Genomic DNA, 25,876 nt, shown 5'->3' with positions numbered 1-25,876 from the left:
AAAATGACAGTGGAGAGGTACTGTCAGGGGACAAAGAAATGGCAAAAGGTATTAGTAAGTATTTTGCGTCAGTCTTCACTGTAAAAAATACACTAGAACGTGCCAGATATTTGAGAATGTCAAGTGGCAGAAGTGAGTGTACCTGCCATTATTAAGGAGAAGGCACTCGGGAAGCTGAAAGTTCTGAAGATAGATGAGTCAGTTAAGTTCAGTTCAGTTTCTGTTTATTGTCATTTAGAAACCACAGAAGCAATGCAGTCAAAAAATGAGACAACGTTCCCCCAGAATGATATCACAAAAGCATATGACAAAACAGACTACACCAGAAAATTTACATAACGTTTTGTAATCCCCAAATCCATAGTCCAGAGAGGCTGCTGCGTATTAATGTCGCGCTACTGTCTTAGCGCGTTCCCCGGAAAGGAGCTCCAAATACACCAGACAAAACAAGACTACCCAGACACACCAAGTCAGGAGACCAACTCTACCACCCAACAAACCAAAAACTAAAGCTACAAGACCTGATCAACTGCACTCGATTGCTTCTGAAAAAGGAGGCTGAAGAGATTGTGGAGACATTAGTGATGATCACTCAAGAATCACGAGATTCTGGAATGGTTCCGGAGGACCGATCATTTTAAACTATAGGCCATTTAGTCTGATCAGCGTTTGGGAAGACGTCAGCAGTCGATAATTGAGGATAATGTTTCGGGGTATTTGGACGCACATGATAAGAAAAAGGCCAACATCCATGGAAGGGAATCTTGTCTGACAGAACTGTTGGAATTTTTTGAGAGAACAGCATGCTGGGTCGACAACGGAAAGTCAGTGCAATTTGTTCACTTGGACTTCCCGAGGACCTTTAACCAGGTACCTCACATGACGCCGTTTAACAAGACAGGGAACGGCAGTATGACAAGAGAGACAATAGCATTGATAGAGGATCCATAATTTTCTCCAGACAGATTTTGTCTGACTGTCAGGAAGCACAGAATGGAACAAATGGGGCTTTTTCTTGTTGGATGTTGGTGACCAGTGGTGTTCTGCAGTGGTTGGTTTTGGGAGAATTCCTTTTTTCCGTTATGTCAATGATTTGAAGGCTTTATGGACTAGATTGCGCACGTTACGAAGATATGGGGAAAGACAGGAAGCGTTGAGGAAGCAGGGATTTTGCAGCAGGACATGAATGATGAAAAAATGGACAAATCAGTGACAATTGGAATGTAGTATAGGGAGGTACATGGCCATACACTTTGGCAGAAATAATGAAGACATAGAATATTTTTTAGAGTTCTAAAGAGTCTCAGGAGACCTGTTGCAGGATTCCTTGCAGTTTGAGTTGGTGTTAGGAAAGGCAAAAACAAATGCTAGCGTTCATTTCGAGAGGAATAGAATATAAGAACAAGCACTGGCCAGACCTCACTTGTATATTGTGAACGGTTTTAGTCCCCTGATCAGTGAAAATACGCGATGCATTGTGGAAAGTCCAGAGAGGAATCCAAACTGACAGAACCAGTAATATTAAACCTGATTTTGATGAGAATGATTCCTGGATGCGCCTGTACTGGCTGGAGTGTGGAAGGATGAGGGGAATCTATTTGTAATCTGTGGAATATCGAAAGGCATTGAGAGGATGTGGAGATGATGTTTCAAAGTGCGGGAGTCTAGAACCAGACGGAACAGCCTCAAAATAGAGGGACGTCCATTTAGAACAGAGATGAGGAGATTCTTTAGCCGAGGAGTAGTGAATCTGTCGAATCCATTGGCACTGACAGCTGCGGAGACCAGATCATTGGGTATATATAAAACAGAGGTTGGTACCTTCTTGATTTGTCTGGTCAGCAAAGTTCACTGGGAGAAGGCAGGAGAATAGAGTTGAGAGGGATAGTAAATCACCCATGACGTAATGGCGGAGTAGGAAGATGGGCCTAATGGCCTACTTGTGTTCCGATACCTTATGGTCTTATGATGTGTAAAGACAACAGAACATTAAGGAATGTCAGTGCGGCTGTCTTATGATGGAGATCGCTACTGCCTGGCACTCATGCTGTAAAATGGTGATCACTTCCTGAATGCAGGCATGGGCTTCCTCATTTACTGAGGAATTATGAATTAAACATTGAACCGTCTTCAAGCAACATCTCTCTCTCTCTCTCTGGCTATCCGTCCCATAGGGTGATGATGGTTCCTTTCAGTCAGTTAGTGGGGTGGTACCCCACTCCTCAGAAAGGAACCGTGTGCGTGAGTGGATTTTAGGTGAGTAGGGCGTTGCACCGGTCCAGATCCACCCCCTCGACATCCCCTCCCGGATCCAGCAGCCTGGTTGGGTCCAGGACGGCTGGGGGAAGTTCTGTTGCAGTGAATGGCCAGACCAAGCTTCGATGCGAGGGATGCGCTTTCCGCGCTTGTTTTCTAGAGGGCCGTTGACCCTAACAGAGGGGTCATCCGCCCTTTGACAGGTCTTGTTTTTCGTCCTGCAGGGTGTCTAGCCACCCTCCTCACCAGGCCAGTCTGGTGGGGGAGCTGGTTTAGTCACCAACCATCCGACCATGCGACAGGTAGTACTGAGTTACATGGTACCGGTAGCACTCAGACGAGTGGTCTGACCAGAACATACACTGATGATGGAATTAAGGTAGTCGAGGATGCAACTGAACATGGATGGGCTTAGGACATTGCTCTGAGAAACAAGAGGACTGATGTCCCGGGTTTGAATGATTGATCTCCCAGAACAGTTACCAGTAGGGAATTGGAAAGGTTTTCCATAACACGAATAATGGAAAATAATTATGGAACAAATCAGCACAATTCCCTGATGGTCCACTGCACTGTAAAATAATCCCTCAGTTTCACTGCTACCATGTCTGAGGAGTTACAGTTGTGAAAGAGATTTAAAGGTTACCAGTAAAGCAGGCGTCTCCAGATGATGAATTTTAGATGACATTTACAGATGACTCCTCGTGTCTTTGGATAATGCCTGTCTGATTCATTACATACAGCGCCAATGAATCCCAACGAGAACAGAGTCACTCACGGGTGTAACACACTTGATTTTCTAATACCACTCATGGTGAGTAGGTCAGATCTAGTACAGGACAATCAGTGTCTGTGAATTCCAAGGAGAGTGACCTGAAATGGGATGTCCCTGTCTCTCATTCGTTAGATATTCAGCAGGTTAACAGAATTATTTTTTCATTTTTTCCCTTCCCTTTCAGGTAAACCTATTGATCTTCTTTTTTAAGGACAACCTGTTGATTGCTGAGATCATGAGATATCAGCTAGTCAGCACATTAATGTTTTGTGCTTTCTCCTTCCCTTTTAGGTCAAACTATTGACTTTTGCGGTCATGAGATATCAGCTTTGTGCGTGATCTTTCACGACTAACCTATCTTAGAGATTTTCGAGGAAGTTGCCAGGAAATTTGCTGTGGCCAAGTTTGTGGATATTGTCTACATGGATGTGAGCACGGTATTTGACAAGTTCCCTCATAGCAGGTCGGTCAAGAAGTTTCAGTTGCTCAGCATCCGAGATGAGGTAGTAAACTGGATTAGACACTGGCTTTTTGGAGGAATCCAGAGTGTGGCTACAGACTGTTGCATTTCTGATTGGCACCTGTAACTCGTGTAGTGTCACGGGGATCGGTACTGTGTCTGTTGTTGTTTGTCATCTATATCAATGATCTGGATGAAATTATGGTTAACAGAATCAGCAAGTTTGCGGATGGCACCAACATTGGGAAGGTGCAGTGGACAAAGAGCTTGCAAGAGCTAACAAGAGCTAACGCTTGCAAGAACTACAAGAGCTTGCAGTGAGATCTAGACCGACTGGAGAATGGGCTTAAAAGGGGCCGATGCAATATAATGCAGACAAATTGCACTTTGGAAGGACCAAGCAGGGTAGATCTTACACAGCGACCGGTACGGCACTGAAAAGTGTGGTAGAACAGAGTGATCTGGGAATACAGGTCCATAAGTCATTGAAAGTGATGGCAAATGTGCTCAAGTTGTGGATCTGAAAGAAAGTTTCTTAGCGCATTAACCTTCATAAATGAAAATATCGTGTACAGTAGATGGGATATGATGTTGCATAAGACGTTGGTGAGGCCTAATTTGGATATTATGTGCAGTTCTGCTCACCTACCTACAGGGCAGCTGGAAATAAGTTTGAAAGAGTACACAAACAAAAACAAGGATGTTGTCAGGACTAGAAGACCTAAGTTATAAGAAAAGAGTGACCGGGATAGGACTTTATTCATTGGAACGTGGAAGATTGAGGAAAGGTTTGAGAGAAGTTTACACAATTACATGGGGTATAAACAGGATAAATGCAGCAACATTTTGTACTGCGGTAAAGAGGTATTATAACAAGAGGTTATCAGTAAAGGGTGAAAGGTGAAAAGTTCAGGGGGTACAAAGGTGAAACTTGTTGACTCAGAGGGTGCTAAGATTGTGAAACTAGCTAGCACCGCAAGCAGTACAAGCGCCATGGCCTGGTGAAGGTCAATGGGAATACATAGTTAAATAGTCCAGCATGGAAATAGATGGGCCAACAGGCCTGATTCTATGCTGTTCTTTTCTATAACTATGACAAGTAAGCCACACGTTGTTTTGGAACTCACGGAGCCAAGACCGGATGTGGTTAGCAGGTTTCCTTCTGTCAAGGACAGAAGTGAAGCCGGTTGTCTCAGTTTACAATCTGTCAGTTTAATACTCATCCTGGATTAATGAGATGAGGTGAATCTGCCCGACAGTGCAGACAAGATTTGAAATCAGTTTCAGACTGAATGCCTGTTCGAAGTCCCGATATATATAACCATATAACAATTGCAGCACGGAAACAGGCCATCTCGGCCCTTCTAGTCCGTGCCGAACGCTTACACCCACCGAGTCCCACTGGCCCGCACTCAGCCCATAACCCTCCATTCCTTTCCTGTCCATATACCTACCCAATTTTACTTTAAATAACAATACCGAACCTGCATCTACCACTTCTACCTGAAGCTCATTCCACACAGCTACCACTCTCTGAGTAAAGAAATTCCCCATCGTGTTACCCTTAAACATTTGCCCCCTAATTCTCAAATTATGTCCTCTTATTTGAAACTCCCCAACTCTCAATGGAAAAAGCCTATCCACGTCATCTCGATCTATCCCCCTCATAATTTTAAATACCTCTATTAAGTCCCCCCTCAACCTTCTACGCTCCAAAGAATAAAAACCTAACTTGTTCAGCCTTTCCCTGTAAGTTATGTGCTGAAACCCAGGTAACATTCTAGTAAATCTTCTCTGTACTCTGTCTATTATGTTGATACCTTTCCTAACATTCGGTGACCAGAACTGTACACAATACTCCAAATTCGGCCTTACCAATGCCTTGTACAATTTTAACATTACATCCCAACTCCTATACTCAATGTTCTGATTTATAAAGACCAGCATACCAAAAGCTTTCTTCACCACCCTATCCACATGAGATTCCGCCTTCAGGGAACTATGCACCATTATTCCTAGATCACTCTGTTCTACTGCATTCTTCAATGCCCTACCATTTACAATGTATGTGCTATTTGGATTATTCCTACCAAAATGTAGCACCCTACACTTATTAGCATTAAACTCCATCTGCCATCTTTCAGCCCACACTTCTAACTGGCCTAAATCCCTCTGCAAGCTTTGAAAACCTACTTCATTATCCACAACGCCACCTACCTTAGTATCATCTGCATACTTACTAATCCAATGTATCACCCCATCATCCAGATCATTAATGTATATGACAAACAACATTGGACCCTATACAGATCCCTGAGGCACACCACTTGTCACCGGCCTCCAACCTGACAAACAGTTATTCACCACTACTCTCTGGTATCTCCCATCTAGCCACTGTTGAATCCATTTTACTACTTCAATATTAATACACAACGATTGAACCTTCCTAACTAACCTTCCGTGCGGAACCTTGTCAAAGGCCTTACTGAAGTCCATATAGAGAGCATCCACTGCTTGACCCTCGTAAACTTTCCACATAACCTCTTCAGAATATTCAATAAGATTTGTCAAACATGACCTTCCACGTACAAATCCATGCTGACTATTCCTAATCAGACCATGTCTATCCAGATAATTATATATACCATCTCTAAGAATACTTTCCATTAATTTACCTATCACTGACGTCAAACTGACAGGCCTATAATTGCTAGGTTTACTCTCGAACCCTTTTTAAGAAAATTGAGCCACATGAGCAATACGCCAATCCTCCGGCACCATCCCCGTTTCTAATGACATTTGAAATATTTCTGTCCGAGCCCCTGCTATTTCTACAGTAACTTCCTTCAAGGTCCAAGGGAATATCCTGTCAGGATCCGGAGATTTATCCACTTTTATATTCCTAAAAAGTGCCAGTACTTCCTCCTCTTTAATTGTCATAGTTTCCATTACTTGCCGCTACTGCTCTCATATCACACTGATCAATACAGCAGGTGGGAGATAAAAAGCTGAGGCTGACCCTGTAGTTCCCAGTGCTCCCCACCTTAACAGCTGAAACCAGATCTGCGAGAGACAGGTCAGAAATCAAAGTCTCCATTGCCAGGTAGGACGCCAAGAACGTGAAGATTAATTTTGGTCACTATTCCCAGCAGTTCTGTGACAATACACAAACTACACTCACCTCATTTTCTTCTCTACTGAAATGTCCCTCCTTTGTCAACATCCAACCGAGTCTTTCAACCTTTTCTTCAATTGCTTGTTTGAGTCTGTCTCTATAGAACTTTGTCAGTTGGTACAGTCGATATCCCTCCCCCTCTGCTAAGAGGTCAGGGATTGTCAACTCTGGCTCTGTGAATATAAAAAGGAAAATGTAGGCTTGAACTCAAATTATTTTTCGTTTCCACCGCTCTCACCAAACTCAACAAAAAAACATGACTTGAACCTGCCTACAGACACTAAAACCGATATATTCCCAATCTCCAACTGGCCTTAAAACCTACCAAACAATATTCGAGGCATTACGTTCATAGAAGGACCAGATTTGATGCACACCAGTCCATCCCTCAACCGACCCACTCACCTATTTCAATTTTGGATCGGCAATAAATGCTGGGCCTGTCAGTAATATTCGCTTCCCAGAGATACACTCTCCATCCTGGCAAATACATTTCCCTTAATTCACATCCTGGAAATATTCTCTTATCTGGACAACTGCCTTTCCGCCAATGCACATCCCGTAAATCCTCAGAGCAGGTAGTACACTTCTTGTAGTGGGGTAATGGGTACCCCACTACACCACACGTACCACACCTACACATTCCCCCTCTCTCTGACCAACCTTCCAACAAGGAATCGCATTTACCCTTCTCCCTGCCACATTCTGCAAACACATCACCCTCATATTTCACTCACCGGCTCCGTGTTGGGGACTTGACAATTCCGTGTTCAATGAACTTCCGGGCTGACAGGCAGTCGCCTCACTTGTGCTGGTTCCAGGGTCCTGCTCAGTGTCTCTGACGTCACTGTCTCTGGGCTGACAGGCAGTTGCCTCACTTGTGCTGGTTCCAGGGTCCTGATCAGTGTCTCTGATGTCACTGACTCTGGGCTGACAGGCAGTCGCCTCACTTGTGCTGGTTCCAGGGTCCGGATTGGTGTCTCTGGGCTGCATTTGCTCCACTTCCGCTGCGGCCGTACTGCATTCTGGGACATCGCTCTCAATCTGACCCTGCTTCGGTACCTTGCTTCCTGTGTCCCGATCAGCTTTCCCCGATGATCCGCCTTGTAAACACCTCTTCAGTACTTTCCCTACTCGTTTCAATGCCCTACCTGAAATAAGTGATGAATTGCAGTTTATAAGAGTATGATTTAGATCTGAACAAAACTAATTCAAACTGCAATGGAGCCGTGACTCTGGCTGGCCAGATTTGGAGTGGGACTGTGCTGGTTACTGTGAACCGTACATCCTGCTTGGTGACCATACCGATAAGCCGGTGACTGGACACATTCACTCCCAGTAAAATAACAGGATAGACACAGTAATGCCAATCACTTAAATCCCAGCAGTTGAATGATGACCACGGGATCTTAATGCAACGGTGTCCGGTGATACTGGGAAATTAAATAAAGATATGACGTCAAACTTACCGGCCTGTAATTTCTCGGATTACTTTTAGATCCTTTTTTAAACAATGGAACAACGTGAGCTATCCTTCAATCCACCAGCACCTCACCCGTAGATACCGACATTTTAAATTTATCTGCCAGGGCCCCTGCAATATCAACACTAGTCTCGTTCAAAATCCGATGGAACACTCTATCAGGTCGTGGGGATTTATCTTCTCTGATTTCCCTCAAGATAGCAAGCACCTCCTCCTCTTCAATCTGTATAGGTTCCATGACCTCACTACTTGTTTGCCTTATTTCCGTTCACTCAATGCCAGTTTCCTTAGTAAATAGAGATGTAAAAACCATTTTTAAGATCTCCCCTATTTCTTTTGGTTCCATGCATAGCCGACCACTCCGATCTATAAGAGGACCTTTTTCTTCCTTACTATGCTTTTGCTCTTTATATACCTGTAGAAGCTGTTTGGATTATCCTTCACCTTAACTGCCAACGCAACATCTTGTCATCTTTTAGCCCTGCTGATTTCTTTCTTAAGTATTTTTGTGCACTTTTTATACTCCTCAAGCACCTTATTTGCTCCTTGTTGCCTATACCTGTCATATATCTCTCTCTTCTTCTTTTTCACAGTTCCAATATCGCTCGAGAACCAAGGTTCCTTATTCTTATTCACTTTGCCATTAATCCTGACAGGAACATACAAACTCTGCACTCTCAAAATTTCTCCTTTGAAGGCCTCCCACCTACCAGTCACACCCTTGCCAGAGAACAACCTGTCCCAATCCAAGCTTTTAGATCCTTTCTCATTTCTTCAAATTTGGCCTTTTTCCAGTTTAGAACCTCAACCCGAGGACCTGATCGATCTTTATTCATCATCAAGTTGAAACTAATGGTATTATGATCACTGGAACCAAAGTGTTCCCCTACACACACTTCCGTCACCGGCCCAAACTCATTTCCTAATGGGAGATCTAATATTGCATCCTCCCTGGTTGGTACATCTATATATTGATTTAGAAAACTTTCCCGAACACATTTTACAAACTCTAACTCATCTAGACCTTTAACAGCATGGGAGTTGCAATCAATGTGTGGAAAATTAAAATCCCCTACAATCACAACTTTTTGTCTCCCTGCAGTTGGCTGTTATCTCTCCGCAGATTTGCTCCTCCTATTCTCGCTGAATGTTGGCTGGTCTATAATACAACCCCATTAATGTGGTCATTCCTTTCCTGTTTCTCAGCTCCACCCATATGGCTTCGGTAGACAAGCCCTCTAATCTGTCCTGCCTGAACACTGGTGTAACATTTTCTCTGTCTAGCAATGCTACCTCGCCACCATTCATTCCTCTGCCCCTACCACGTTTGAAATATTGGAACTCTGGAACATTAAGCTGCCAGTCTTGCCCCTCCTGTAGCCAAGTTTCACTAATGGCTATAATGTAATTCCACGTGTCAATCCAGGCCCTCAGCTCGTCGGCGTTCGCCACAATACTCCTTGCATTGAAATAGACACACCTCATAAGATCATTACCACCATCAAAGACACTTACTGACTTTGCAGAAACTTTTAACATTATTTATTTTCAACCCCCGCTCCACTATCTGCTCTGGAGCTCTGGTTCTATAGAACAGACTTGATTAAGCTGGAATGAATTTAGTGGAGAATGACCAGTATGCCACTGGACTAGGATGCTGGGTTTTCTGTTATGTGGTTCGTCTGCGACTGTTTGCCCTGGATAATTGGAGCTTGAACATCTTACACACGTACATAAAAATAATCAGGGACGTAGTTAGGGTAGATGGTCATAGTCTTTTTCCCGGGGTAGAGGAGTCTAAGACTTGAGGGAAGAAATTTAAAATGGACCGAAGGGGCATTCGTTCACGTGGCGGGTGATGGGTATAAATTACATGCAGCCAGAGGAGGCAGTAAACACAAATAAATTTAAAGAGAGAGGATGTGGGCAGGGAAAAGGATAGAAGAAGTCTATAAGGGAAATTTGGGAAAAGCTGTGGGAAAATTGAGCAAGCACAAAAGACATTTGGATCAGCATTAATTAGCTGGAACGAAGGACCTGTGTCCCAGCTGTAATCTCTGTTTTATTACCCCCGGAATCAGAGTTGAGCACCATCACAATGTCTGCTGGGGACTGAGACATTTGGTCATTGGCCAATCCGGGTTTTCCATCAGAGATCCTGGGAATTTTAAATCCAGTTATCAGATCACCTTATTAGGGAAATATTGAGAACTCACATTCACCATTTGTACACAGCCCAGACATGGTTTCGGGTATTAAAACACTGAAGCAAACCGCATATTTATCCAGAATGAGATGTCATCTGATCCTCAGCCATTCACAACTCCGGCAATGTTCTCGGCTCGGCTACAGAAAACAGATTTCGGAAACTCCGCTCATCTCCTTTCCGCAGCAGCCCAGAAAACCAGGAGGGAGTTGATAGCTGCCCTTCCAAAACCAGAAATGCTCGTTTATCACACAATCTCTGAATTCATACCTCTGTCCATTCTGATTGTGACAGTATTGTTGATTGTCGTCGTCTTGTTCACACTTTGGTCCCGGTGAAGAAATGCTCCACCTGCCGGTGATACCCTGAATTACAAACAAGCAGAATATGAGTCAGACAGAGTACGATTACAGTACTTTGCAAATAACAGTATCGCCATCCCCTGTATCAGAGCATCCGTTGGCTTAGGGACAAAACATTCCCTGTTATTATCAACAGTCAATCTCCTTAAAATAGACTCTATAAACAATAAACTCTTTTGGACATTCCTTAAAATAGTGATCTGGTGGAGGTGGAAACAAGAAAATAACAGTGTTATGTTGTATAGGTGATTGTTAACTACTACTCTCTGGACAGCTCCCCAATTGCAAAGTGGTTTAAAAAGGATAAAGGATCCTGGGCTGCATAAATAGAAGCACAGGCACAGAGAGAATAGAGGTAGGTACTTTGAAAAAGGCTGGTTCCTCCCACAACTATCACAAAGATAAAGGCTCTCAAGACAGGGCAGAAAGGAGACAGAAAACAATTTTGACGATGAGAAACTTGACACATCCAGACAGCTTACATTTGCTCTGCTCAGAACAGATACGATAATAAAGTAAGCTGGTTAAGATGATTTAAATCTAGAAAATAGATTGGGGAAATATTAAATGGTAGAATTGTAAAGACTTGGGGAGATTGGATGAGGTTGATTTGTAAGAGACCTGAAAATTTAAAAACAAACGAGTTTAGAGTCTGTAATATAATTCCAGATACTCCAGTGAAGGCAGATTCAGTTGTAATTTCCTGTGATGGGCCCATTTCCCTCCTGGCCTCTTCACTCCATCTACACATCCCAACTGCTTCTGGAATTATACAATTGTGCTGCCTCATCCACTTCCTCTGGCTGGTCCCCCCACATAATCACCAGCCTCTACATGAAACCATTGCTTCTCGAGTTGGTTTTTCAATCGATTTACCACTCCTCTGCCCATTTAGATCCCCTATAAGCTACGATAATCTTCACCGTGAACACCATCCACTAATTTTGTGCCATCTGCGAACTTACTGGTCAAGCCTTGTACATTCACATACAAATGTTTGTAGGATAGTAACTGTTCTGGAACCTGGTGTTGCGTGTCCTGAGGCTCCTGTACCTTCTAGCTGATGGCAGCGGTGAGAAAAGTGCATTGCTGGGCGGTGAGGATCTTTGATGATGGATGCTGTTGTTCTACGGCAACATTTCATGTAGATAAACTCAATATTTGGGAGACCTTTACCCGTGACATACTGGACCAAATCCAGTACCTTTTGAAGTATTTTCTGCTCAAAAGCATTGTTGTTCCCCGACCAGTCCGTAATGCAGCCAATCAGCAGACTTTACACCACACATCTGCAGAATTTTGCCAACGTTTTTGATGACATTCCGAATCTCTACATACTCCTGAGGAAGTAGAGGCACTGTCGTACTGTCTTCGCAATTATATTTATATGATGGGTCTGGGACAGGACCGCGGAGAGTGAGACCCAAGAATTTAAAGTTACTGACCCCCTCCAACTCTGATTCTCCAATGATTACTGGCTCAAGGACCTCGGGCTTCCCTCTCCTGAATTCTACAATCAGTTTCTTGGTCTTATTGATATTGAGGTTGTTGTTATTACTCCACTCAGCCAGGTTTTCAGTCTCCCTCCTGTATGATTATTCACCACCCCTTTTGATAGAGCGCACAACAGAGGCGTCATCAGCAAACTTATATATGGTGTTGGAGCTGTACTTAGCCACACAGTCACAGGTGTAAAGCGAGTAGAACAGGGGGCTAAGTACACATCCCTGTGGTGTTCCTGTGCTGATGGAGATTGTGGAGGAGATGTTTTTGACAATCTGAACTGAGTGGGGTCGACAAGTGAGGAAATCCAGGATCCAATTGCACAAGGATGTATTGAGGTCAGGTCTTGGAGTTTGCTGAATAGTTTTAAGGGGATGGTGGTTTTAAAGGTACTCTGATAATTTTTACTTTGAACTTCCTCAGCGTCCCGTATGAGGCAAATGACATCGAGCTGCAGCTCCAGTTCCTCAACTCATTCTCTTTTCACGACGTCACTTGTCTCTTTCACTGAGGGCCAGTGATCAGACAATTAAAAAAAACAAAACATGCAGCACTCCTTCTTGGGCTGTTACTGAACAGTGGCTCACCAAAGATAACCAAAAAAGCAAACAACAAAGCTCTACACCATGTACTGTGAGTTTCATTATGAGCAAGAGTAACGCGGCAACATTCTATAATAATGAAATTGAAGTTGTATTGGCTCCTTTTACCCTGCCTCACGCTGCATTTAGTTCAACCTGTGCTGGTGATGTTCCCCCAATTCACTGCCCCAGGGGCGAGGGTCCTCTCCCAATCCCGACCCCGCAGACAATCCCAACACAGAATGGAAAGGAAACTGCCGCCCATCCAGGAACAGTGAGCATGCGCAGTGATTGTTGCACCATCAGTGCAGGGGGTGGCGGGGCTGAAATGAAACCTGCAGATGTTGCAGATCTGCGGTAAAATGAGAGGGGGACACAGGATCCTGTGACTGGTGGAGGGTCTCCCGTGGCAATAAACCGGATCCTTATTTTAATTGTGTGGAAATATCAGATAGACTGGAAATTCGGGAGGGAGGTTTAATTGAAGTGCACACATTTTTGAGTAACTCAGAAAAATAGAAGAGACTAAATTCTCACACAAATGGGTAATATACCCAGAAACACAGGCTGCATTTCGGCAGGTTGGAAGAGTGGAATGGAGTCAGGAGAAACATATTCCCCACCTGCAACGAAAGGACGTGATAGATGTAGATCTCACTGCCTTGTCCAAACTTTCGAAAGATGGGTGTGTTCCCAGCACCATCGCCTCATCCTCACCCCTCCCGAGGAGCAGAATAACAGGGGCTGAGCGTTAGCTCATCCCAGGCGGTTTGGTATGAAGGTCCCACAACTCGGACTGACCCCGGCAGGTTCCGTCCGGGAAGCGGGTCGAAGGCCGCCAGTTCGATTGAGATAACGGGTCTCACTGCCCAGCATCAGACCTCCTCACTCGGGACTGGTCTCAATACTCACCGATGGGAATGATATGGCTTCACCCCGCAGTCAGTGATCCATCCCCCGGCTCCCCGCCCGGGGGACTTTTCCCGACCCTGAAACCTATTCAACAAAGAATGGAAAGGAAAACACCGCCCATCCGGGAATGCGAGCATGCGCAATGTGATCAATGCGTCATCAGAGGGGAGGACTCTCCAGGGTGATCTGCTTTGGGATGGAGTGGCTGCAGTCAGTGCAGAGTCTTGTTGTTTAGAAGATTCATAAACAACAGTTTTATTGATGTTCACTGGAATTGCCAGCAGTGAAAACACAGATTGAATCAGGTGACAGAACACCTCCCGTACACAGTCTTGTCTCCTGGGAAACTAAACACTTCCACAATGTCGACCTTAGGTATCCCTTCCTCTAAAAGCGACTGAATCATTCAGATCGCTGATCACTAAGAGCAATTATGGTTTGTTGGTCATTAAAGTTCGCCCTGGGTGGTTTGGATGGAGTTGACGTGGAGTTCGGGGTGTCACAGTGAAAGAACCGGACAGCCAAACGCTCTGACCTAGTGACCTCCGGCCATGGATGGTGCCGCAGTGAACCTCCTGCAGAGCGCAGGCGCAGTGCCGACTCCGGTCACGGCGGCGGTGAGGAAGGGGCTGATCTCAGCTTTGAGTAAATAGAGGGTGATTTGCAGTGGGAAATGTCCGGTTTCGAGTTCTTCCCAACAGCCAGAGGCTCCGGGCTCTCCAGTCTTTCAGTCCCGGTTTTGCGCCTGAGCCGGGATTGTGGGATCAGTTAGATGCGGGTCCCCTTGCTGGGAGAGTGGACCTGCGTGAAGAAGTGCTGTCTGTGTGTGCGGATGTGGGCTGAATGCTGGGAAAGATTTGGGGCGATTGGCTCAGTAGAGGGAGGGTGGGATATTGAGCGTTATCGGACGCAGTTATTGGACGAGGAGGACGGACATGGGGCAAATTAAGTGGTAAACTAGGGAGGATCTGATCCATTGGATCTGACAGGATACGTCAGGAAGCAACAATTTTCTCTTCATATTAATTAATTACTGTCTAATCTTGCTGTTAACATTGTGTTTGTTACAGAGTCCCAGAACCTACAAAGTCTCAGTCTACAAATCTCTGGTGAGACCGCACTTAGAGTATTGTGTTCAATTCTGGTCACCTCATTATAGAAAGGATGTGGAAGCTATGGAGAGGGTACAGAGGAGATTTACCAGGATGTTGCCTGGATTGGAGAACATGTCATATGAAGCAACGTTAGCAGAGCTGGGACTTTTCTCTTTGGAGCGTAGAAGAATGAGAGGGGACTTGATAGAGGTCTACAAGATTATGAGAGGCATAGATAGGGTGGATAGTCAGTACTTGTTTCCCAGGGTACCAATAGCAAATATCAGAGGGCATAGGTACAAAATTAAGGGAGGGAAGTTTAGGGGGGACATCAGGCGTAAGTTCTTTACACAGAGGTTTGTGAGTGCCCGGAATGACTTGCCAGGGATGGTGGTGGAGGCTAAAACATTCGGGGTAATTAAGATCCTCTTGGACAGGCACATGGATGAAAGAAAAATGGAGAGTTATGGGGTAGTTTGGGTTTAGTACTTTTTTTTAATGATTATATAGTTCGGCACAACATAGAGGGCTGAAGAGCCTGTACTGTGCCATACTGTTCTATGGTTCTACCCTAGACAGCCATCACCGTCATGGGCTGCGAGTACAGATTGGGAATGGAGAGAGGGTGTCAGTGACCTCTGCATAAGAGAAGGACATGGGTTCGTACAGCCTCCTGTGAGATATAAATGTTCTCACAATGGGATCAAAACTGGTGGCACATCTGGAGTTAAGAAAATGGGATATTACACAACACAATCATCACATGTCCTACCGGCTAACAGGAATAAAATGCTTTTAATATAAAATTGAAAGTAAAGTGCTGGAAACGGTACATCAGATTGGATCTGAGGAAAGAGAAACTGTGGAAGACCCAGTGTCAGAACTGGACTGTCCAAGATGCTGCCCGATCTGCTGAATGCTCTCAGCGTTTTCTCTTTTTACTTGAAATGTTGCGCAACTATTGACTGATTACAAGATGCTTGTGATGGCCTGAACGAAGCTGCACAACTTTAATGCCCACATTCATTAGTTTTGCCTTCATTTCAACACAGGGGTAATACAGTCGATGCATTCAGTGCTGACAACATCCTCCGCATCCCACTAGCAATCTGTTTCCTAACAAAGATTAACACAGTGGACATTTGGTAACATTGAAACTAAAATCGGAATGGCTGTCATTACCCTACCACGTGCTGTATTGAATAAATCCTCTGGTAATCCAGGTAACAAACACCGATTTCAGAAATGACTCAGTAAGGCAAAATACTTCACAATGAAGACAGCGACAGAAGAGCGATTGTTGGTATAATCATTGTTGTGATACAGGCTGGACAGATATTGAACAAGACATTTGATATATACCATTGAGTTGGTGGGATACAGGCTGGACAGAGGTTGAACAAGATGGTTGATATATATAATTGAGGTGGTGGGGTACAGGCTGGACAGAGGTTGAAAAAGATGGTTGATATATATCATTGAGTTGGTGGGATACGGGCTGGACAGGTTGAACAAGATGGTTGATATACATCATTGAGCTGGTGGGAAACAGGCTGGACAGAGGTTGAACAAGATGGTTGATATATATAATTGAGGTGGTGGGGTACAGGCTGGACAGAGGTTGAAAAAGATGGTTGATATATATCATTGAGTTGGTGGGATACGGGCTGGACAGGTTGAACAAGATGGTTGATATACATCATTGAGCTGGTGGGAAACAGGCTGGACAGAGTTTGAACAAGATGGTTGATATATATGTTTGAGGTGGTGGGATACAGGCTGGACAGAGTTTGAACAAGATGGTTGATATGTATCATTGAGGTGATAGGATACAGACTGGACAGAGGCTGAATGAGGTGATGGGGATAAGGAGATTGAACGAGATGAGAGAAGGGATCAAGGATAATCACTGATGGTCCTCCAACAATACACAGATACTGAATTAAAAAATAGATATTACTGTACAAAGATTCTAGAATGACAGAGATAGAATAGCAGGACCTTCCTCCCTACCAAATGCGCCTCAGTCCATCTCCATTTAATCACACTCAGGATTTCGGTTTGTCCTACAGAAGTGGGTGATCTCACATTTTCCACATTGGGCTCCAGCTGACCTGTTGTTTCCACTCTTTTATTTTGCCTGCGTAACCCCGAAACCTTTCGGCAAGAGACACAGAACATAGAACAGTACAACAGGAACAGCCCTTCGGAAAACAATGTTGTGCTCAAACTATTTAATTAATCAAATCGCCAACTGAACTAATCCCTTCTGCCTACACAATTTCCCCTCACATTCATGTGTCTATCTAAACATCTTTTAAAAGTCCCCAATATATCTGCCGCTACCATCACACACGGCAGCACATTCGAGCAACCCACCACTCTGTGTGGAAAAAAAAACACTTGCCCCTCACATCTCCTTTCAAACTACCCCTCTCACTTTAAATGCATACATATTGATTTAGACATTTCGTCCCCGGGTAAAGAGTTATTCTCTAACTACTGTATTTATGCATCTCGTAAACTTATGAGCCTCCATCGTCTCACCCCAGTCTGTGCAGCTCTGGAGAAAACAACCGAAGTTTGTCCAGCCTCACGTTACAGCTCATGCCTTCTAATCCAGGCAATATCCTGGTGAACCTCTTCGCGCCCTGTCCAGGGCCATTGACATCCTTCCTCGAATAAGACAACCACAACTGTATGAAATACTTCAGATGTGGCCAAACTCACGGTTCATGAACCTGCAACATAATTTCCTGAATTGTAAATGCTATATCTTGACTAATAAAGGCAAGCATGTCATTTGCCTTCTTAACCAGCCTGTCAATCTGTGTAGTCACTTTGAGGGAGCGATGAACTTGGGACTCCTTGATCCCTCTGCTCATCGACACAGTTAAGGGTGTTGCATTTAGGTGTACTATCTCTTTATAATTGAGCTACAAATGTGCCAAGATAATCATCACGAATCAAATCTCACTGAGTTTTCTCACGAACTGTGGAATTTATGTCAAGTGCGCATGTATGGGAAGGTACAGGTACAGAGAACCACTGATTTGTGGCAGGATCACAGGCAAATACATTCAGATAACACACGGAACATAAATTATACAATTCTGTATCATTATCAATATAGAAATACAAGTTTTATGTCATAACCATCATACAAATATATATATATATATATAGTGTCAATAGTCATAAATACTGTTTTTGCTGACTTGGAAATGTTGATTTGGTCCCTCAGCCAAGTTGCTGACACAGTTTGGAAACAACTGGGCTCCAAGCACCGGTCCCTACAACACTCACTGGGACATCCTGCACGCCCAAGAAGGATGTGGTTATTCTTTTCTTTAAACACACAGACAACATGAACAGGAGCAGGACATTCAGCCCGTCCAGTCTATCCTGTCATTCAATCAGACCCAACATTGTTCCATCCTTGCCCCCCAACACCACTCTATACCACTTTACCCAGACCATTTGGCCCCACTTGCAGTTCAACAGTCTGCCAGTGATTGACCCGCAAAATGGTGAATCCCTCTGCTCGACGCCACTGTGGGCTCAGACATTTCCACAGACGAGCCCCTCATGTCCCTTCCCCACTGTGAATGGGCTCCTTCCCCCATCCTGCTCCTGGATCCACCACTGAAATAAACATCCTCTCGGACTCCACCCTGTCCACCCCCTCACACACCTTCTTTATCCTCTCAGCAAAATCCCTCACACTCGCCCTTCTGCCGAGATCCCTCCCCATTGGGCCGGCATCAAGCCGATGAACCGAGTGGTCTCCTCCTACCTCTCAGCAGTACATCAGACTCCGGCTGCAGGAGTCGCTTCACAAACCCCCCAACTTCCCTCGGAGGGAAGTGGAAATAAATCAAAAAGCAGGACATTTACTTAAGGCTTGTTCCGCATTGACGGGGAGTTTGATGCGAGAGCGGGAGATGAAGGCCGCTGAGGTAACGCCCTCTCAGCTGCTCTGCCTCCGCTATTGGGCGTAACCAGTGATAAACATGGCTTCACACCTATGTGAAGAGTGTAACTCCTCTGTTGACTGTGAGGTGGAGTGGGTGCGTCAGGTAATTGTTACCTTAGCCGGTAATGTTCGACAGTCTCAACGCCAGTGTGACGTAAGGAATTGCACACGTGACTTCAGATCCTGGTGAGGGGGAACCCACACGTGATATCAGGCATGTGGGGGCGCAGAGTGACGTCAGATCCCGGTGTGGGAATCCCACACGTGACATCAGGCATGTGCCGGGGTTATTAAACGAACATAAATTGGACAATGATTGTATCATAAACAGAATACATGATAAATATAGATGTTTTCATTCAGTCAATATCAGACTTGTAAATGTTGCATTTTGTCCCTAAAGCAGACAGGGAGCAACCATGCTCCAAGCGTCTGTCCCCACAACACCCACTGGGACAGCCTGCAGGCCCAAGGTGGGTCTGTTCACTCCGTTGTTTAAACCCAGACACCTCAAACAAAAGACAGCCACCGGGTCCTTATATTCGGTGTCTACATTCCCCCCAGCGCTAATGCTAAGGAGGCGCTTATGAAATGGTCGAGGCTATTAGCGATCTGCAGAACGCACACCCTGATGGTCTGTTTATTGTCGCCCGTGATTTCAACCACGCGAACCTTAAGTCAGTGCATCCCAAATTCCATCAGTATGTGGATTTTGCAACAAGCGGGGAGAAGGTGTTGGACCGGGTTTACACAAACATCCCCGACGCGTACCGGGCAGAGACCCACCCCCTCCTCGGATACTCAGACCACATCTCTGTTATGCTAATCCCAGCATACAGACCGCTCGTCAGGCGCTCCAGACCAGTTCAGAAGCAGGTGAAAACCTGGCCAGCAGGAGCCATCTCTGCTCTTCAAGACTGCTTTGAGCACACTGACTGGCACATGTTCAGGGAGGCTGCAACTGATGGCGACTCTATCAAGTTAGAGGAGTACACAGCATCAGTGACCAGCTACATCAGCAAGTGCATTGATGATGTCACTGCCCAAGACCATCACTATACGTGCCAACCAGAAGCCATGGATGACCGCGGAGGTGAGTGCGCTGCTGAGGTCTCGCGACTCCGCCTTCAGATCAGGCGACAAGGCAGCATTAACAACAGCAAGGGTCAAACTGTCCCGAGCCATCAGAGGGGCAAAGCGTGCACACGCCCAGCGAATCCACAGCCACTTCCATGACAGCGGCGGCATGCGGCGCATGTGGAAGGGCATCCAGGACATCACCAATTACAAGACAACATCACCTGACTATGCAAGTGATGCCTCCCTCCCAAATGTGCTGAATAACTTCTACGCCCGGTTTGAGGAGGAAAATGACGAGGCGGCGAGGAAGTCCACCCCTCCTACAAACGACCAGGTGCTGTGTCCCACCGTGGCCGATGTGAGAAGATCCCTTTGCAGGGTCAACCCACGGAAGGCTGCTGGACCAGACGACATCCCTGGTAGAGTGCTCAGAGGATGTGCAGACCAGCTAGCAGATGTTCTCACTGACATCTTCAACATCTCCCTGAGCAGCGCCACCGTTCCAACGTGCTTCAAGGCCGCCAACATCGTCCCCATGCCGAAGAAGTCTTCAGTTTCCTGCCTAAATGACTACCGTCCCGTTGCACACATATCCATCATCATGAAGTGTTTCGAGAGGCTCGTCATGAGGCATATCAAGACCCTGCTGCCCCCTCACTGGGCCTGCTGTTGCCACCACCATCCACCTGGCCCTAATCCACCTGGACAAAAAAGACACATACGTTCGAATGCTGTTCATAGACTTAAGTTCAGCACTCAACACAATCATCCCTCAGAAACTGATTGGAAAGCTGAGCCTACTGGGCCTGAACACCTCCCTCTGCAACTGGATCCTAGACTTCCTGACTGGGAGGCCTCAGTCAGTCCGGATCGGGAACGGCATCTCCAAAACCATCACACTGAGCACAGGGGCTCCCCAGGGCTGCGTGCTCAGTCCACTGCTGTTCACTCTGCTGACCCACGACTGTGCTGCAACAGATAGCTCGAACAACATCATCAAGTTCGCCGATAACACGATCGTGGTAGGTTTCATCAGCAAGAATGACGAGTCAGCTTACAGAGAGGAGGTGCAGCGGCTAACGGACTGGTGCAGAGGCAACAACCTGTCTCTGAATGTGAACAAAACAAAAGAGATGGTTGTTGACTTCAGGAGGGCACGGAGCGACCACTCCCCACTGAACATCGACGGCTCCTCGGTAGAGATCGTTATGAGCACCAACTTTTTTGGTGTTCACCTGACGGAGAATCTCACCTGGTCCCTCAACACCAGCTCCATAGCAAAGAATGCCCAGCAGCGTCGCTACTTTCTGCGAAGGCAGAGGAAAGTCCATCTCCCAACCCCAATCCTCATCACATTCTACAGGGGTTGCATTGAGAGCATCCTGAGCAGCTGCATTACTGCCAGGTTCGGATAATTGCACCATCTGGGATCGCAAGATCATGCAGCGGATAGTGAGGTCAGCTGAGAAGATCATCGGGGTCTCTCTTCCTGCCATCACGGACATTTCCACTACACGCTGTATCCGCAAAGGAAACAGCATTATGAAGGACCCCATGCACCCGTCATACAATCTATTCTGCCTCCTGCCATCTGGGAAAATGCTCCGAAGCATTCGGGCTGTCACGACCAGACTATGCAACAGTTTCTTCTCCCAAGCTATCATAATCCTCAATACCCAGAGCATGGACTGACACCTTGCCCTATTTAGCCTGTTTATTATTTATTGTGATGCCTGTACTGTTTTTGTGCACTTTACACAGCCCTGTGTAGGTCTGTAGTCTAGTGCAGCTTTCACTGCGTTGTTTTTACGTATTTCAGTCTAGTTTTTGTACTGTGTCATGTAACACCATGGTCCTGAAAAACGTTGTCTCATTTTTACTATGTACTGTACCAGCAGTTATGGTCGAAATAACAATAAAAGTGACTTGACTTGACTTGAAGCCTTATTCGTCCTCGTTACTTCAGAGGAGATAAACCCCCGTTTTCCCACTTCAATCCGTCAACCTTACAGCTCCGCCAACTCCTTGTTGAGGAAGAGTGACATTAAAGAAACTGGCTTGTTGGATCTTTTCCGGGAGTCGGGTTAGGAAACACGTGGCGGGATCTACGGAGGGAACTCCTAAATGACGAAGCCCACATCCCCATTGGTTGATATGCTAAATGGTTATTTGCTGTCACCAATGAGGGATAAGTGAAATTCACGTCACCGCGACAGATACCGGGCACGCACAGCATGCTCAAATCGTCTCAACGTCAGCCCGGGAGCGCGAGGGTGACGAAGCTCCGCGAGAGGATGCACGTGGGCAGTGGGCGGGGCGGTGAGCTCGTTCGCGCGGTAGATGGGGAGACTGTAGAGTCAGTAAGCGCGTCCCTCGGTCCCGTACCGTGCTGGCCATTTCACCGAGTGAGTCATGGTCGATCCGCAACCCGCTGGGGTACAGCATTAACACACAAATCTCCATGTATGTAGTTAATCAATGTAGTTTTTCTTTTCAGTTCCACAATAACATTAATATCCGGCTGTTATATTGGCTTATACTAATTAAACTGTTAGAACTTTTCTAAACAGCACACCGAATGCATAAGTGGACCACTCAGCCCTCCGAAATTGCTACTGATCTGATTTAATTTTTTTTTACGCATTCCCCGATGTTCATTTCGAAAACAATTCAACCCCACTCTTTATAAAGAAACTAGGCTTTGAATGGAATCAAAGGCTTTAATTTCACTGGCCCGTGGGTACAAAGAGTTGCTGACTCCCGCGATTAACACCGGCAAGAAAAACAGGAGGGTGAGAGAGGGAGTGACGGGGTTGGGGGTGGATCTGTTGCTGCTTTTCACTACATGATGCCCTATCCACAGCCAAACCTCCCACCGTCCCTCTGAGCATTGTATCTAACTGAATATCATCTCCTTCATCATCTGATCCAACACGCTGCTTCCCATCCCGAAATGACTGAGTTTAAACCGACTCCGGCAGCTCCAGCAGTCCTGGCTGCAAAAACATCCGTTCATCTCAAGTACAGATATAACCTATGCCTTTGGTACAGGGTCAAACAGGAACATTGCGAAACCTGTTTCTGCTTGATCACAGATTCACAGGTCTGACAATTTATTGGTAGAAAGATACTTGATGACGCCAGGCTACGTAAATGTACATTATTGGTTGGCATTTGCTAGTTAGGACTGAATGAAATGTGGTGGTGGGACATTTGGCTTCAAGAGGGTTTGCTCTTAGCAGAGGCTTGCACGACGATATGCTCCAGGGCAAGTATATCATTGCATCTTGCAATAGACAGAGGAGTCAATGACATGTTCTGGAGAGCGCCCTCTTCTTTGTGGTGGCGTGTTGGGGAGGAAGCATTAAGAAGAGGGACGCCTCACGTCTTAATAAGCTGGTAAGGAAGGCGGGCTCTGTAGTGGGCAAAGTACTGGAGAGTTTAACATCGGTAGCTGAGCGACGGGCGCTGAGTAGGCTACGGTCAATTATGGATAACTCTGAACATCCTCTACATAGCACCATCCAGAGACAGAGAAGCAGTTTCAGCGACAGGTTACTATCGATGCAATGCTCCTCAGACAGGATGAAGAGGTCAATACTCCCCAATGCCATTAGGCTTTACAATTCTACCGCCAGGACTTAAGAACTTTTTAAAAGCTATTATTAATGCTTTTTGAGATAGTGATTTAGATGCATATCATATTTTTTACTGAGTTAAGTATTGTATGTAATTAGTTTTGCTACAACAAGTGTATGGGGCATTGGAAAAAAAGTTGAATTTCCCCATGGGGATGAATAAAGTATCTATCTATCTATCTATCTATCTATCTATCTATCTATCTATCTATCTATGTTGCTGTCGTTCATGTTAATTCCACATTTTTGCAATCACTACAGCAGGAAGCAGTTGCGGCGTCTTATAAAGGGAGGAAATTCTCACCGCGTTTTGAAATTATTATGACATAACACAGACAAGCAAGGAAACATCAGAAGTGATGTTTGAATTGAGCAAACAATATGAGGAATGTGCGTGGCCTCACAGAGCTGATGCCGACAGCAATTAGCAGATCTGGAGTGATTGCAACTGGCATAACTGGCACTTCCACATTTATACAGTTCCGCTCCAACTATTTCCTACCTTCCTTTGTACAGGTATGTAATGTCTAAAAGACCAGTGTTTGAGTAAATGAGACTCACCAAACTTCCTCCTGACTGAATCAATGGAATCAATGAAGGTTTCTCTCCAGTTGATGCTCTCAGTCCTCGGACTGGTTCAATTGTTGCTGTTCCCTCATCTTCAGTTGTGGTTTACTTCCAGTCGTTGGCTTTTCTTCCAATAAACCTCTCACCGCAGGTCTAACTTTAACCAGAGAGAATAGAGTATGTTACTAATACAAATGAGAACAAAGCATTAAACTGAAATTTAAATATTGAACGCATATATCATGATCCGAGTGAAGAAATCTGTAACTGTCACTCACACTTTTCAAAGCCTGACATGGGATGCAAAAGAACACACACAAAATGCTGGAGGAACTCATCAGGCTAGGCAGCATCTGTATGTCGACGCTGCTCTCTTCCATAGACGCTGCCTGGCCTGCTGAGTTCTTCCAGCATTTTGTGTGTGTTGCTTGGATTTCCAGCGTCTGACGATTTTCTCTTGTTTGTGATGGGATACAATGAAGTCATCGCTCAGTCATAGTATAAGATACAAGTCATAATACATCGGAGTAGAATTGGATGACTCGGTCATTCTAGTCTGTTGCTCAATCATTCATGGAAGATTTTATTTTCAACACCTTATTCTCGCTTCCCTGCTATAACACTCAACCTATTTAGCAACCCAAAATGTGAATATACCCAACGATAGCCTCCACCACCCTCTGTGACATCAAACTTCACATTCCACCAACCTTTGGCTGAAGAAATTTCTCTCAGCTCAGTTTTTAAGTGAAGCTTCTTTATTTCTGAGGCAGCACTCTCAGATCCCAGACTCTCCGTCTAATCAAGCCACCCTGTCCATTCTCACTGCATCCAGACTTGTTGCTATTCAGTTGGTGTAAATAATCACTCCCGCCCTATCTACTCACCCCCCCCCCGAACACTATCCCTGTGAACTGCACTGAACACAGGCCCAGGGCCATCACTGCTCCACACGCATAAAGCTTATGATTCCTCAGCTTATTTTGTGAACCTTGTTAGCAACAACTGTACTGAATACATTTCCGTGAAAAACAGGACATTTGGTACAAGGATAATGTACTGGGAAAAATCTGGTTTCTTTACTCTTCTATTAACTCTCACAAAACGAGCGCAGGTGCCCTGTTCCATTCACAGAGGATATAAAATGTTCCAGGGTGAATGTAATAAAGAGAAACTGGAATCACAAGAAATGCTCAGCAGGTAAGGAATTGCTGTGGGGAGAGGAAAAAAGATAGCGATTCAGTTTCCTAACCTTTCGTCAGAATGGATTCATCCAGTTTCTAGTGGAAAATCTTGGGGTGCTCTCCATGGAGCGGTAGGGACTGAGGGAAGATCTATAGAGGATTATAAGATTATGAAAGACATTGACAGAGTAGACAGGGAGTATCTTTTCGCTGGTTAGAAATGTCTAATATCAGAGGCCATGCAATGAAGGTGTGAGCGAGTAAATGCAATGGAAATGTGAGGGTAAGTTGTTTTACTCAGAGAGGTGTGGATGCCTGGAATGCGCTGTCTGTTATGGTGGGGGAATCAAATACATCGGAGGCTTTTAAGAGACGTTTAGATAGATGTGTGTGAGGAAGATTGAGAGGATATGGACATTTTGCAGGTAGGAGATTTTTGGGGGGGTGTTGATATACTTTTCAGCTGGTTTGGCACACCATTGTGGCCGAAGGGCCTGTTCCTGTGATGTTCTGTTCCATGTTCTGTTCTATCTTCAGCATCTTGAGTTTCCCTTTGACTCCCACTGGCAGATAGACAGGTGACAGTGAAGAGGAATTTCCAAATGTGAATTGATTTCTGAAACC

At 45.2% G+C, this 25,876-nt stretch overlaps 1 protein-coding gene across 1 annotated transcript in view; it reads right to left on the bottom strand.

Annotated features, from left to right (window-relative positions):
* The window catches only part of LOC140720614 (NACHT, LRR and PYD domains-containing protein 3-like), a 61,432-nt gene that overhangs the window by 23,118 nt on the left and 12,438 nt on the right, over positions 1-25,876 (bottom strand). The window contains exons 2-5 of the mRNA XM_073035444.1: positions 24,063-24,221; positions 10,626-10,720; positions 7,404-7,817; positions 6,673-6,839 (exon numbers count right to left, since the gene is read on the bottom strand). Of these exons, the coding sequence (XP_072891545.1) occupies positions 6,673-6,839; positions 7,404-7,817; positions 10,626-10,635 (591 nt within the window). The 5' untranslated portion in view covers positions 10,636-10,720; positions 24,063-24,221. The remainder of the gene's footprint in view (positions 1-6,672; positions 6,840-7,403; positions 7,818-10,625; positions 10,721-24,062; positions 24,222-25,876) is intronic.

The sequence above is a fragment of the Hemitrygon akajei genome, unplaced genomic scaffold (assembly GCF_048418815.1).
Source record: "Hemitrygon akajei unplaced genomic scaffold, sHemAka1.3 Scf000045, whole genome shotgun sequence".
In the NCBI taxonomy this organism is placed as follows: domain Eukaryota; kingdom Metazoa; phylum Chordata; class Chondrichthyes; order Myliobatiformes; family Dasyatidae; genus Hemitrygon; species Hemitrygon akajei.
The sequence above is the reverse complement of the archived record's forward strand: the minus strand, read 5'-3'. Positions and strand labels throughout refer to the sequence as shown.